Source organism: Dendrobates tinctorius, unplaced genomic scaffold (assembly GCF_039654945.1).
Source record: "Dendrobates tinctorius isolate UK_male_01 unplaced genomic scaffold, ASM3965494v1 ptg000174l, whole genome shotgun sequence".
Lineage (NCBI taxonomy): Eukaryota > Metazoa > Chordata > Amphibia > Anura > Dendrobatidae > Dendrobates > Dendrobates tinctorius.
This window is the reverse complement of record NW_027361841.1, coordinates 1329443-1344933: the sequence shown is the minus strand read 5'-3', so window position 1 is coordinate 1344933 and position 15491 is coordinate 1329443. Positions and strand designations below refer to the sequence as shown.

General features: G+C 50.0%; 1 protein-coding gene across 5 annotated transcripts in view; it reads right to left on the bottom strand.

Annotated features, from left to right (window-relative positions):
- MCM10 (minichromosome maintenance 10 replication initiation factor) overlaps positions 1 to 15491 on the bottom strand; it is a 118437-nt gene that overhangs the window by 40766 nt on the left and 62180 nt on the right. For all 5 annotated transcript variants that reach the window (XM_073551260.1, XM_073551259.1, XM_073551261.1 and 2 more), the window contains 3 exons: positions 9498 to 9612; positions 8526 to 8748; positions 8258 to 8399 (listed from right to left, as the gene is read on the bottom strand). In XM_073551260.1, the coding sequence (XP_073407361.1) occupies positions 8258 to 8399; positions 8526 to 8748; positions 9498 to 9612 (480 nt within the window). The remainder of the gene's footprint in view (positions 1 to 8257; positions 8400 to 8525; positions 8749 to 9497; positions 9613 to 15491) is intronic.

The following is a 15491-nucleotide window of genomic DNA, read 5'->3' as shown; positions in this document are numbered from 1 at the left end:
GAATTAAAGGGTTAGTAATTACAGCACATAAAAATGCACTCTGCCACTCCTGTAGTGGATAACAACTCCCAGCATGCCATAGGATCTGCTGGGAGTTATAGTTCTCCCATGGGATCTTAAAGCAGCACTCCAGTGTTATTTTTCAGTGCTGGAGTGGTGCTTTAAATTCTTATACTCGCACTCCAACGTCTTCACATAGTACTTTACAGAAACTCTGGTCCCGCAGCACCATCTTCTACCCGTAGCTTCCAACATAATAACATACTATTATATATAATAACACCACATATAATAGTATGTTATTTATGTTAAATATTTTACCACATTTTTCGCTTAAAATATATTTTTCCCTATTTTCCATCTCTAAAACCTGGGTGCGTCTTATAGTCCGGAAAATACGGTATATAGAGTCATTACAGAGTGATCCATTTCAAATGTTTCTTTTAATGTTGATGATTATGGCTTACAGCTAATGAAAACCCAAAAGTCATTTTCTCAGTAAAAGAAGAACTAACAAAAAACACCTGCAAAGTCTGTTTCAGTGGGCTCCATAATCATGGGGAAGACTGCTGACTTGACAGATGTCCAGAAGGCAGTCATTGACACACTCCACAAGGAGGGCAAGCCACAAAAGGTCAATGCTAAAGACACTGGCTGTTCACAGAGTGCTGTATCCAAGCATATTAATGGAAAGTTGAGTGGAAGGAAAAAGTGTGGTAGAAAAAGGTGCACATGCAACAGGGATAACCGCAGCCTTGAAAGGATTGTTAAGAAAAGGCCATTCAAAAATTTGTTGTAGATTCACAAGGAGTGGACTGCTGCTGGAGTCATTGCTTCAAGAGCCACCACACACAGACATATCCAGGACATGGGGTACAAGTGTCGCATTCCTTGTGTCAAGTCACTCATGACCAATAGATAACGCCAGAAGCGTCTTACCTGGGCCAAGGAGAAAAAGAACTGGACTGTTGCTCAGTTGTCCAGTGTTGTTTACAGATGAAAGTTAATTTTCCATTTCATTTAAAAATCAAGATCCCAGAGTCTGGAGGAAGAGTGTAGAGGCACACAATCCAAGCTGCTTGAGGTCTGGTGTGAAGTATCCACAATCAGTGATCATTTGGGGAGCCATGTCATCTGCTCGCGTAGGTCCACTGTGTTTTATCAAGACCAAAGTCAGTGCAGCCGTCTATCAGGAAATTTTAAAGCACTTCATGATTCCCTCTGCCGACAAGCTTTTTGGAGATGGAAATTTAATTCTCCAGCAGGACTTGGCACCTGTCCACACTGCCTAAAGTACCAATACATGGTTTAAAAACAACAGTATAACTGCTTGATTGGCCAGAAAACTCACCTGACCTTAACCCCTTAGAGAATCAATGAGGCATTATAAAGAGGAAAATGAGAGACACCATACCCAACAATGCAGATTAGCTGAAGGCTGCTATCAAAGCAACCTGGGCTTCCATAACAACTCAGCAGTGCCACAGGCTGATCGCCGCCATGCCGCCCCAACCAAGTACTGAATGCATTTACTGAACATACGTTTCAGTTGGCCAACATTTTGGATTTTCAAATAATTTTTCAAGTTTGTGTTATAAAGTATTCAAATTTACTGAGATAATGACTTGGGTTTTCATTGGCTGTAAGCCATAAACATCAACAGAAATAAACACTTGAAATAGATCACTCCATTTGTAATGACTATATACGAGTTTCACTTTTTTATTGAACTGAAATAAAACAGGATTTTTGGGTTGCTTACCGTAAAATCTGTTTCTCGGAACCTTCATTGGGGGACACAGAGACCATGGGTGTATGCTGCTGCCACTAGGAGGCTGACACTATGCACAAAAAAAAGGTTAGCTCCTCCTCCGCAGTGTACACCCCACCGACCGGCAGGGAATTCCTCAGTTAGTGAGAAAGCAGTAGGAGAAGTAACAGAATAGATTGAAAACAGAACAAACAACTCAACTGTAACCAATCAACCAAAGTAAGAACAGGAGTTGTAGAACATGGGAGGGTGCTGTGTCCCCCAATGAAGGCTCCGAGAACCAGATTTTACGATAAGCAACCCAAAAATCCTGTTTTCTCGTTCGCCTTATTGGGGGACACAGAGACCATGGGACGTCCCAAAGCAGTCCCTGGGGTGGGAAACAAACTTCCATCAGGCCAGTGGACTCACCACCGCAGCCTGCAGGATCCTTCTACCTAGGCTGGCGTCCGCCGAAGCGTAGGTGTGGACCTTGTAGAATTTCACAAACGTGTGAACCGAAGACCAGGTTGCAGCTTTGCAAAGCTGCAGCGCGGAGGCTCTGTGGCGTACCGCCCAGGAGGCACCCACTGCCCGGGTAGAGTGCGCTCTGATCCCCGGAGGGGCCATTCGATGATTAACCCGGTAGGCCTCCAAAATTGCCGATCTGATCCAGCGAGCAATAGTAGCTTTGGAAGCCGGGTGACCTTTCCGCGCCCCATCTGGAATGACGAAAAGAGAGTCTGTCTTTCGCAAGGAAGTCGTCCTAGACAGATAGACTCTCATTGCCCTGACCAGATCCAGCTTGTTCAGGGACCGCTCCCGAGGGTGAGTTGGACTCGGACAGAAGAACAATATCCTCATTGAGGTGAAAGGAGGACACCACCTTTGGAAGAAAAGAGGGCGGAGGCCGCAGAACTACCTTGTCTTGGTGAAGTACCAAGAAAGGAGAGCGGCAAGAAAGAGCCGCCAATTCTGACACGCGCCAGATGGAAGTGATGGCCACCAGAAAAGCTACCTTCCAAGAAAGGAGAGAAAGTGAAACATCCCTGAGAGGTTCAAAAGGAGAACCTTGCAGAACCTCAAGAACCAGATTAAGATCCCATGGATCCACGGGCGATCGATACGGATGAGCCGTGTGAGCCACGCCCTGAAGAAAGGTTTTGACCTGAGGGCGGGAGGCCAACGTCTTCTGAAACAAAATGGACAGCGCCGAAACTTGACCCTTCAAGAGCAAGCCCCGCATCCAGCCCTGCCTGAAGAAACGCCAGAACGGAAGGGAGCGAAAAGCACATGGGCGCGATGTTATTGGCCTCACACCAAGTGAAATAGGCCTTCCAAGTACGGTAGTAAATTTTGGAAGATGATGGCTTCCTGGCTCGGATCATGGTATGAATTACTCGACCGGAGAATCCTGCTCGTTTCAAAACCTCAGTCTCAACAGCCACGCCGTTAAATTGAGCGGCCGAGAATTGGGGTGGCAAATCGGGCCTTGAGACAGCAGATCTGCCCTGTCTGGAAGCTTCCAGGGGGCGTCCGCGAGAAGGTTGACAATGTCCGCGAACCAAGACCTTCTGGGCCAATTCGGGGCGATGAGAATGACTGGAATTCCTTCTGCTTTGATCTTCAACAGCTTGGGAAGAAGAGGCAGGGGAGGAAACGGGTAGGGGAGCTCGAACTGCGACCAAGGAATGGCCTGGGCGTCGGCGCCCACTGCGAGAGGATCTCGAGCCCTGGATACAAACTGTGGGACTTTCCTGTTGAGGCGAGAAGCTAGCAGATCTACGTCCGGGGCTCCCCAACGACGGCAGAGCTGAAAAAATACCTCCGGATGTAGGGACCACTCCCCTGCCGCGAGACCCTCGCGGCTGAGAAAATCGGCGGCCCAGTTGTCTACGCCGGGAATGTGTACCGCGGAGATTGTCGGTACCGAAATCTCTGCCTACTGAAGGATCCTTGACACTTCTGCCAGGGCTGAGACACTCCGTGTCCCTCCTTGACGGTTGACATATGCCACCGCTATGGCATTGTCTGTCTGAATCCGGACAGGCAGGCCCCTGAGGAGCCTCTCCCAGTGGACGAGAGCCAGATGGATCGCTCGTATCTCTAGGACGTTGATCGGCAGAGCAGATTCTTGAGTCGACCAACGATCCTGAACAGTGTGATTGCGGAACACTGCACCCCAGCCGAGGAGGCTGGCATCCGTTGTTACAATCTACCAGTGAACAGGAAGAAAAGACCGCCCCAAGAGGATGAGAGGTGACGTCAACCACCAGTTGAGTGACCGCTTGATCCGGCATGAAAGGCGAACAGGGCGATCCAGGGACAGAGCCGACCTGTTCCACCTCGACAGAATGGCTTGTTGGAGAGGCCTGGCGTGAAATTGGGCAAAGGGAACTGCCTCTATTGCCGCCACCATCATTCCCAGGACCCGCATAGCTGTACGGAGGGACGGAAATCGTGTGGTCTGCAGCGATCGTACATCCTGCTGCAGGGAGAGAATCTTCTCTTGTGGGAGAAAGACCCTTGACCGACGAGTGTCGAACAGTAGGCCCAGAAACACAAGACGTTGAGTAGGGACCAGACAGGACTTTTTCCTGTTGATGATCCACCCGAAATTGGAAAGTGTCTAGGACGATCGCCAAACTGAGACGTGCCTGTTGGAAAGCGGGAGCTTTGATCAGAATATCGTCGAGGTACGGAAAAAGAACGAGACCTCTGATCCTCAACAAGGCCATCAACGCAGCCACGATCTTCGTGAAGACTCTGGGAGCGGTGGCGAGACCGAAGGGCAGCGCGACGAACTGGTAATGTTCCTGGCGAACCGCAAAACGCAGGAACTTCTGATGTCCGGAGAATATGGGAACATGTAGATAAGCATCTTGGATGTCTATCGAACACATGAATTCCTGCTCCTCCATGGAAGCGATTACCGAACGAACCGACTCCATCCGGAAGTGGCGAAGGCAAACTCTCTTGTTGAGCAGCTTGAGATCCAAGATGAGTCGGACCGCCCCGTCTTTTGTCGGCACGACAAACAGGTTTGAATAAAACCCTGTAAACCGCTCCGGTTCGGGAACGGGCACAAACACCCCGGAACTGAGGAGAGAGTCGATGGCCGTAAAGAACCCCGGGATCAAAGCTGGTTCTTTTGGAGGATGGGAGTCGAAGAAACGATCCCGTGGAAGAGAGACGAACTCCATCTTGTATCCTGACGATACAACCTCCCTGACCCATGCGTCCTCTACTGAGGCCAGCCAGACGTTCTTGAAGAACAGGAGTCGACCTCCCAATTGGAAGGGACCCTCGGGAGTCCGAGGATAGTCATGCTGATGTGGACCGTCCAGATATGGATGGTCTGCCCTGCGAAGAGTGGGAGCGCCAGGAGGGAGTGGGTCTGAAGGAAACTTTCTTCCTATCTTGCCGTGCCTGCGGTCTTTGTTGGTTGGAGGAGGTCTCCGCCGTATTGAAACGGCGGTAAGCCCGAAAGGGTCGAAACTGACGCCTTATTGGGGGTCTGCGAGGCTTGGACTGAGGCAGGAGAGAACTCGTGCCTCCGGTGGCGTCCTTAATAATCTGGTCCAATTGGGATCCAAAGAGGCGCCCTCCCTGAAAAGGGAGATTAGTAAGAGACTTTTTAGAAGACAGGTCCGCCTGCCAGGCCTTGAGCCAAATTGTACGTCGGATTGCCACAACGTTACTTGACGCCTGAACTGCGCAGGATGCGGCATCCAAAGAAGCAGAAAGCAGATAATCCCCCGCATGGGAAATCTGATTGGCGAGATTGGCCAATCGATCTGGTTGTGCTTTCTCTATGATGCCCTGACGAAGATCCTCTGCCCAAGTGGCTATGGCCTTTGCTGCCCAAGATGAGGCAAAAATTGGGCATACCGCCGTCGAAGCCGCTTCGAAGGCAGACTTCGCCAGGGATTCTATAATCCTATCATTAGAATCCTTCAGAGACGCCACGCCTGACAGCGGGAGAACCGTGTTATTAGAAATCCTGGACACGGGCGGATCGATCGAGAGCAAAGCAGACCAGTTGTCCGTGAGCTCTTTAGCAAACGGGTACAGAACGCCGAGACGCTTTCCTCGTTGAAAGCGTCTGGTCGGATCTCCTCTTTCCCTGGTAAAAATCTTTCCAAACTCGGAATGTAAAGGAAATACCCTGGAGGGTGTTTCCTCCCGTCTGAACGAAACCTCCTGATCTGAGGATTTCGCAGGGGGGTCAGCAATGTCGAAGGTCTGATGGATCGCTGCAATGAGGTTCTGCACAGTAACCCTCATGTTCGCATCCTGGTCCGAATCCAGCTCTAAGGTCCCCTCAGATGACCTGTCCGAGAGCGCTTCACCTGACTCGGGTGAGGAGGCCCAGGAGGGAGGCTGCCGAGGACTATGTGGAGACATGGGGCGAGGAGAGGATTCCGGCTGGAGATCCTGCCTGGGTCTTTTGCGACTAACGCTGGCCGACTCAGATGGAACCTCTTGAGGCCTGCTGGACCCTGTAGAGGTGTCCAGGGGCAACTTATCCAGGACGGCTACTAGGGACTGAGACACCCTGGTGAGGTCTGCCACTGACTGTGAAAGAGACGAGGCCCAGCCGGGCATGGGGGGGGTTCACTCTCGCCTGGGGCCCTAGATGGCTCCTGGGCGGCGTCAGGTTGAATAGGATTGCTACAATCCAGGCAGAGGGAAGTGGACTGACCTGAGGGAAGTTTGCGATTGCAGGAAGAGCATGCAAAGAACTTGACTAGAGTGCAGGGGGGAGCCGCAGGGCGGTTACGGTCAGATTTGGAGTTAGACATAGTGAAAATCTGAGGGAGAGCCGGAAGGTTGGGGGACAGGGTGCAGAGAAGGGTGTCAGCCTGCAGATGCAGAGCTACTCACGGTCCGGTGACCCCAGAGAGGAAGGTATCCACCACTCTGCAGATGCAGGTCAGAGGAATGTCCGGCGGACAGGCCCAGGGAGCGATATCTGGCTGACAGGGGCGTCCGGCTGTGCGGCTGCAAAGATGGCGACTGCCTGAAGGAATCAGGAAAACGCACTCTCAGGGGAAGAAGGAGGACGGAGCTAACCGCCTGCTGAATCAGGCACCGCCCCTGGCCAGGAACAGGCTAAGAAGGGCGGTGGGAGGGCCTGGAACGGGCGGGAGAGAAGCCCGCTTAGTAGAAAGGGGCGGGGGGCGTGGCCGCGATACCGGAGTAGGCCCGAACTGAAGCCGGGGCCTAAATTACTAGCGGCTGCCGCCTGTCAGCACGGGGTCGGCGCGGAGGTGCCGCAATGCGAGCGCCGCCGCGAGAGGACCCTGGGATACCCGATCGGAGTGTCGGGGGAGAAGAGGACGGTGAAGGGGCTGGCTGTAGGAGCAGGATGGGCACAGGAGATCGCAGCGCCACCGCATCCCTGCTCCAGGGAAGACGCTGCAAACGCGCCCTCGGGGAGGAATGCTGCTGGCCAAAGGGTCCCCATACTTACCCGTCCCGGGAAAGTACCTGTACATGAAGAGTCTGCGTCTCAACCAACCGACAGGCTCTGGTAGGCGAGTGGGTGGGAGACTGGCGACAAGGACCCTCTGGATCGCTGACACATCTTCGTGTTGGCGTCCGCCTGGAAGGCTGGTGGTCCTACTACGGAGAACTGTGAGGATACGGGGTGGCAGTACACGCCGTACTCAGACTCCTTGTGGGAGTACAGATGTGACCATTCACACTGTATCCCTCCGGGAAAACCTGAAAAGGAACGACGCACATCGAGGTAGATATGGGTCTAATTAAAGACCCGTGTCCACCTCCTACTGACACTAAGCTAAACTGAGGAATTCCCTGCCGGTCGGTGGGGTGTACACTGCGGAGGAGGAGCTAACCTTTTTTGTGCATAGTGTCAGCCTCCTAGTGGCAGCAGCATACACCCATGGTCTCTGTGTCCCCCAATAAGGCGAACGAGAAATTAACTTTTTGATGATATTCTAATTTTGTAAGAAGCACCTGTATATTATGGAATTTGTAAATAATTGATTTGCAAAGTTTCACAACTGTAGGTAACTGTAGTTACCTTTTTAATTGGTATGTTTTAACCCCTTAAAAGGTTTATGAACATTAGTCATCACTGATCTAAAGTAAAAGGTGATAACTTGATGTTCGGACCACTGGGACTATCACTCGGACAAAAAGCAAGATTTTGACATGCAGAGCATTACAGCGGGCATCTACCTCATCTGGTATGGACTCAGTGCCTGCTCCATACATTGGGACATGACATAAGAGAACGATTAAGATTTTGTCAGAAAGATGTAAAACACATTCTACTTTGGCAGTATTTGCTCATGTGGTTTTCCCCAGAATGAGTCTTCGAATGTAATCTGTGACTCAAAGGAATATGTTTTTTTCCCCTTTTTTAAACTGAGCTAAGATAATATATTCATTGCCAAAGTATTTGTTAAGGGACAAACAAACCTAAGTTTAGGCTTTAAGCTTATATGGCTTTTATTTAGTAAAATAGAGCAGTACCTTCAGAAGGTAGCACATCTGTCTGCACTCTCTGAGCCATCTGATCAATATCAGCGATGCTGGATCGTTTCCTCTTGATACTATTAGGATCTTCCTTTGCGAGAAACTGTCCTTTGGCTTTTAACTTGCGTAAAGCAGCTAGCTATTAAAGACAAAAAAAATCTAAAGCTAATTTAATTTCATAATTAGATAAAAAATATGCTTTAAGCAATCAGACTGTACAGCAGAATTAAATCATTTTTTATAACTTGAGTGAGATGATGGCTACCTTTTTAGCGTCAGAAGAAGGACTTCTCTTGCAGACAGGAGGAAGGGAAGATGAATCAAAAAACAAAACATCTTCTCCTTCAGCAAACCCACGAGCCAACTTAGGGGTTGACAACCTCTGGGCCGTTGGGAACTCAGAAGCTTGCCTTGGAGATTGAAAGGTGGTTTGTTTTACACAGGTACTTGTGCTGGATACATCAGATTTACTAGTACTCTCCAGAAACCTAGAAATGTAAATATGAGATTAACCTTCTTAACCAACATAGAATCCAATGCCACTATTTAACAGGCACAAAAAGTTCACACATTTTTACTTCAGAATGTAGGAAAATGAAAAAACAAGAAAAATAAAAAACCCACAAAAACAAAGCACAACCCCAACTAACACTAAACATCTTCCTCTGATCCATAGTGGACGAAGGCTGGAGTCTTTTGGGCTTATGGAAAACAAATTTAATTGTTTGGGATCCTCACATTGTCAACCGTAAATAATTTTTAGTTCACTATCTGTATGAGGATTTGCTGTCTCTGGGAACAGCTGTAATTTTTTTTATTTTATAAAGGGAACATATCAGAAACTGGCACTTCTAGCAAGCTTTTTGGTGGCATTTTATGTGGCTGCGGTAGGTCTGACAGGCCAGTGCAGGTAAGGCTTTCAATGCATGTTCCCCATTACTCCTCAAATTAAGTAATAGCATGTAGTCATTCCACCAAAGACCACTTTTTACTTAAATACTTCTTTATTATAGGAAATATTACAATTTAGTGACCTCCTATGAAGCTCTGCAATGACAACCCATGGAGTGATAGAGTAGATGGTCGTGATGGATGCCATCCCGTGTTGAAGGAAAAAAAAAAAAAAAAGTACGGTATTTGTTTTGATGTTTAACAAGTTTTTTATTGACTGGGGCAAGACTACTAGATTGGCATTAAATACAAATTATATAACTGAACACAAATAATGACAGGTTACCTTTTCTGGATCTCCTCTGTCCTTTTTCTCCTTGCATCCAACATCTGCTGTTTCTGTTGTTTTAGAAGTTCTGATGCAGATATAGATTGAATAGTAGAGACAGACCTAGCAGAACCTACAATAAAACAAGTGATGTTAAGACTAGATAATTCTCAACTTTAACCCCTTTCCGACATCGGGCGTACATTTACACCGATGTCAGACTCCCTCCTTTTGATGTGGGCTCTGGCGGTGAGCCCAAATCTTTCCTGGTACATGTCAGCCGTTTTGAACAGTTGACATGTGCCAGGAACAGCCAATGGGTAGAATTGCGATCCACGGCTCAAACCATTAAATGCCGTTGTCAAACTGACAGCGGCATTTAACTCGTGCTTACGGCCATCGGTGACCCCTGTCACGTGATCGCGGGTCACCGATAGGTTGGCAGAACAACCAGAGTTCTCCTGGAGACCTCTATGGTTGTCACTGCCGGACTGCCATGAGCGCTACCCGGTGGTCAGCGCTCATGGCAAGTCAGCAATTCTGCTACATGCAGGCAATCTGATCATCACCTGTATGTAGCAGAGCCGATTGGGTTATGGCAGCTTCTAATCTCCCATGGAGACTATTGAAGCATGCCAAAAGTAAAAAAAAAAAGTTTTTAAAAATGTATATCTATCTAAAAAAAAATAAAATAAATAAATATATAAAAGTTCAAATCACCCCCCTCTTTTGCCCCATTCAAAATAAATAAAAAAATAAATTAAAACATACACATTTGAAATCGCCGCATTCAGAATCGGCAGAACAAAAAAAAAAAAAAAGGATTAACTTGATTGCTAAACGGCGTAGCGAGAAAAAAAAAAAGTTAAAACGTCAGAATAACTTGTTTTTTGGTCGCCACGACATTGCATTACAATGCAATAATGGGCGATCAAAAGATCGTATCTGCACAAAAATGGCATCATTAAAAGCGTTAGATGGGCACGCAAAAAAGATGGATTTTTGGTTCTTACCGTAAAATCTTTCTTGGAGCCTTCATTGGGGGACACAGATTACCATGGGTGTATGCTGCTGCTGCTAGGAGGCTGACACTATGCAAAACAAGATAATTAGCTCCTCCCCGGCAGTATACACCCACCGACAGGCACCAAGCACCTCAGTTGGTGAAAAAGCAGTAGGAGAAGCAACGAGAAAACTAACATATGTACCAACCCAACAAGGGACTCTAGGACCCAACACGGTACAACTTAAACAGGGAGGGTGCTGTGTCCCCCAATGAAGGCTCCAAGAAAGAGATTTTACGGTAAGAACCAAAAATCCATCTTTCTTTATCGCCTTATTGGGGGACACAGATTACCATGGGACGTTCCAAAGCAGTCCCAAGGGTGGGAACAGCAAAAAAGGAACGAAAGAATCGGAAAAAGGCTTAGGTCGGCCGGTGAGCCACCGCCGCCTGCAGAACCTTCCTACCAACAACTGCATCAGACGAGGCCTGGGTATGAACCCTGTAAAACCTCGCAAAGGTGTGCAAGGATGACCAGGTTGCGGCCTTGCAAATTTGCATGGCCGAAGCCTGGTGACGAACAGCCCACGAGGCCGCCACAGCCCGGGTGGAGTGAGCTCTTACCCCCGGAGGGGGCCATGTTTCCTGAAGTCGGTACGCTTCCAGAATGGTAGAACGAATCCAACGAGCGATCGTGGATTTGGATGCCGGAAGTCCTTTCTGGCGACCTTCAGAGATGACCAGCAAGGAATCAGACTGACAAAAAGAAGAGGTCCTGGCGAGATAGACACGCAGGGCTCTAACTACGTCCAGTTTGTGGAGAGACTTCTCAAGCGGATGAGAGGGAGCCGGACAAAAGGATGGAAGAATGATATCCTCATTGCTATGGAAAGAGGAAACCACCTTTGGAAGAAAAGAAGGAACGGGCCTGAGGACGACCTTATCCTGATGGAGAATCAGGTAAGGGGAACGGCAAGACAAGGCCGCCAATTCAGAAACTCTTCTGATGGATGTAATGGCAATCAAAAAGGTGACCTTCCACGAGAGAAGGGACAAAGGAATGTCCTGGATAGGCTCGAACGGCGCCTTCTGGAGAGCGCTAAGGACGAGATTGAGATCCCACGGGTCTATCGGCGAATGATGAGGAGGAGCCACATGGGAGACCCCTTGGAGAAAGGTCTTGACCTGTGGTAGAGAAGCCAACTCTCTTTGGAAGAGGATAGAGAGAGCGGAAACCTGGCCCTTGAGCGTACTGAGGGACAGACCCGCTTCTAAACCAGACTGAAGAAACCCAAGGATAGATGGGATGGAGAAGGACATTGGGAAGACTTTTTTATCATCGCACCAACGGAAAAAAGCCTTCCAGTACCTGTGGTAAATGCGGGAAGAGGCTGGTTTCCTGGCTCTGATCATAGTTTGAATAACCTGACCTGACAGACCTGATTCCTTCAAGACTGCGGTCTCAACAGCCATGCCGTCAAACTCAGAGACTGAGAATTCTCGTGGTAAAGGGGGCCTTGCGAGAGAAGGTCTGGATGGACTGGAAACCTCCAGGGAACGTCCGCGAGCATGTTGACCAGTTCCGCGTACCAAGGACGTCTTGGCCAATCTGGAGCGACAAGAATCACTGGTATGTCTTCCGATTTTATCTTTTTGACCACTCGTGGGATCAAGGCCAGAGGCGGGAACAGATAAGGAAGATGAAACTGGGACCACGGAATCACCAGAGCGTCGCACGCGATGGCTAGAGGGTCCCTGGACCTGGCTACGAACTGCGGCACTTTGTGGTTCATCCGAGATGCCATGAGATCGCCATCCGGGGTGCCCCAACGGTGGCATATCTGATCGAAGACTGCGGGATGCAGGGACCATTCGCCGGACGCCAGGCCCTGACGACTCAAAGTCGGCTGCCCAATTTTCCACCCCTGGAATATGAACGGCGGAGATTGCCGGAACGTAACGTTCTGCCCAGCGGAATATCTTGGCCACTTCCGACATAACCTGCTTGCTGCGCGTGCCCCCCTGATGGTTTATGTACGCCACGGCCGTGGCGTTGTCCGACTGAATACGGACCGGCTTGCCGGAGAGGAGAGGCTGCCAGTGAAATAGGACCAGGAAGATTGCTCTGATCTCCAGAAGATTGATTGACAGGAGAGTCTCTTGTGGGTTCCAGCGTCCTTGGGCCGCTTTCTGATGTTACACAGCTCCCCATCCCAGAAGACTGGCATCGGTGGTGATGACTTGCCACTGGGGAGGAAGGAAGGACCTCCCTTGGAGAACGGACGCCGGCAGTAACCACCAAGTGAGAGATTGCCTCACTCTGAGAGGGAGCCGAATAGGACGGTCCAAGGACATCGTGGTCTTGTCCCAGGCTGAAAGCAGAGACAGCTGAAGGGGGCGAAGATGAAACTGCGCAAAGGGCACTGCTTCCATGGAAGCCACCATTTTGCCCAGAACCTTCATGCAGGACCGAATGGGAATGGGAGTTGGCCTCTTGAGAATTCTGATGCCCTTGGAAAGAGCCGCAATCTTTTCCCTCGGAAGAAACACTCGGGCTAACTCCGTGTCGAATTCCATGCCCAGAAAGGTCAGACGCTGAGTGGGGATCAGAATGGACTTCTCCCTGTTGACTAGCCAACCGAGGCGGCCGAGAGTGTCCAGAGTGATCTGAAGACTCTGGAGGCAGTCCTGACGAGACGAGCCTTTGATTAAAAGATCGTCCAGATAAGGAATGATGAGAATCCCTCTGGAGCGAAGGATGGCCATGACGGTCGCCATCACCTTCGTGAAAACACGGGGCACTGAAGCTAGGTCGAAAGGAAGAGCCGTGAACTGATAGTGGTCTCCCTGAACCGCAAAACGAAGATACTTCTGATGTTGCACACAAACCGGAATGTGCAGATAGGCGTCCCGAATGTCCACAGAGCAGAGGAATTCCCCGGGCTCATGGAGGCAATCACCGACCGAAGAGACTCCATTTTGAAATGAAGAATCTTCACGTGGCGATTGAGCAACTTGAGGTCCAGAATTGGACGAAGGGAGCCGTCTTTCTTCGGGACTACGAAGAGATTCGAGTAAAACCCGGAAAACCTTTTGTTTGATGGAACGGGAACAATCACCCCGGCGGAAAGAAGGGAGGCAATGGCCTGGAGAAACCCCGGAGTCTGGGACCGCTGTCGCGGAGGCAGAGACCGGAAAAAACGTCTGTTCGGGGGAGAAACAAATTCGATCTTGTAGCCGGATGCGACGATTTCTCTGACCCAAGCGTCGTCGACAACAGACAGCCAAGCATCCACGAAAAAGGAAAGTCTGCCTCCCACCCTGGAAGAACTTCCAGGTGGGGGTGACCCGTCACTTGGAAGAAAACCTGCCGGAACTGGCGCCTGAAGCCCTGGAATATTGTCCTCTAGATCTCCAGCGGGGAGCTGGTTTGTAGGATGGCTTTTTCTGATCTCGCTCTCTAGTGGCCGATGAGCGATCCTGCTGGCCAGATCTGTCCGTGGACGAGAAGGGACGAAAGGGCCTAAACGGGCGAAAACCCCTTCTATTAAGGAAACGTCGTGGGCGAGACTGGGGAAGAGAGGTGCTTTTACCACCAGTGGCATCGGAGATTAGGTGGTCCAGCTTGGCTCCAAAGAGTCTAGAACCGTGGAATGGCAGATTAGTAAGGGACTTTTTTGAAGTGGTATCCGCATTCCATGACTTTAGCCAAAGAACTCGGCGTATAGCTACTATGTTGCTATTTGCCCTGGCCACGCACCCGGCTGCTTCCAAGGAGGCGGCCAAAAGGTATTTACCCGCATGGTTAATCTGATCTGCAAGATCTGCCAATTCGTCCTGAGGAGCTGTTGCCAATATGCCCCTGCGAAGGATTTTTGCCCAAGCGGATATGACTTTCGCTACCCAGGCTGATGCGAAAATAGGACAGAGAGAGGCGCCGGATGCCTCAAAAATTGACTTAGCCAGAGATTCGATCTACCTGTCCGTAGGGTCTTTAAGCGATGCCCCATCAGGTAAGGATAGCACCGTTTTGGAGGCTATCCGGGAAACCGGGGGATCCACCTCAGGAGCCTTGGCCCATTTTGTGAGCAGGTCTGCCTCAAAAGGGTAGAGCACGTCCAAGTACTTGCGGCCTGAGAAACGTTGCTCAGGGCGCTCCCAGTGTTTGGCCAAGGTAGTATCGAAATCATTGTGGTTGGGAAAGGTCCGAGACGGAGGTCTTGCTCGTTTAAGGAGTACAGAGCATTCCTGAGGGGAAGCCTTGTCCTGCTTAATTTTAAGGGTTTGAAAGATAGCCAAAAGGAGACTATCGACCATGTCCCGCGTTTTAGAAACATTGTCTGCCTCTGAACTCGATTCCGATTGAGAGTCATCGCTAGACCTGGAGTCGCCATCGGAGGAAGGAGAATGCAATCTGACGGGCTCCGAGGGACCCTGCGAGCTAGAGGACGAGGTAGACAGAGCCCGCTTCCTAGAGCTCCTGCTTTGTCTGTCTCTTGGAAGGTCGCGGTCAGGAGCGGACAACTCACCCTGAGAGGCGGTCGGCACGCAGGTGGCAGTAGACTGCTGTGGAAGTCGTTCTAAGACCTGGACCAGCGTCTGGGAAACCTTAGTCAAGTCAGAGACTGACAGACATTACAATGGCCCACTCCGGGGGAGGTTGAGCGTCCTCGGCCCGGGGCTCTGCGTGCTCCTGGGATGCAGACATAGCGGAAGGACTGCAGGATGGGCAAAAGGGGAACGGGCGACCCGAAGCCCACTTCTTTTTACAGCGCGCACAGGCGTAATGCGTAGCGGTGGGCCTGAAGCAGAGATCCCTTGAAGGATTGGGCATAAGTAAAAATGCGTTGAGAGACCGCAATAGGTCATGAGAAAAACTGCAGGAGGGAGTTAATTAGCGCCACAGTGTAGAGCCTACCCAGATTCAGATGAGCAGCCGAATGCTGAAGTGTCCCCCAAGTAGCGCAGGAAGAGACAAAGAACCAGGAAACACCTAAGGGAGGAGGGGC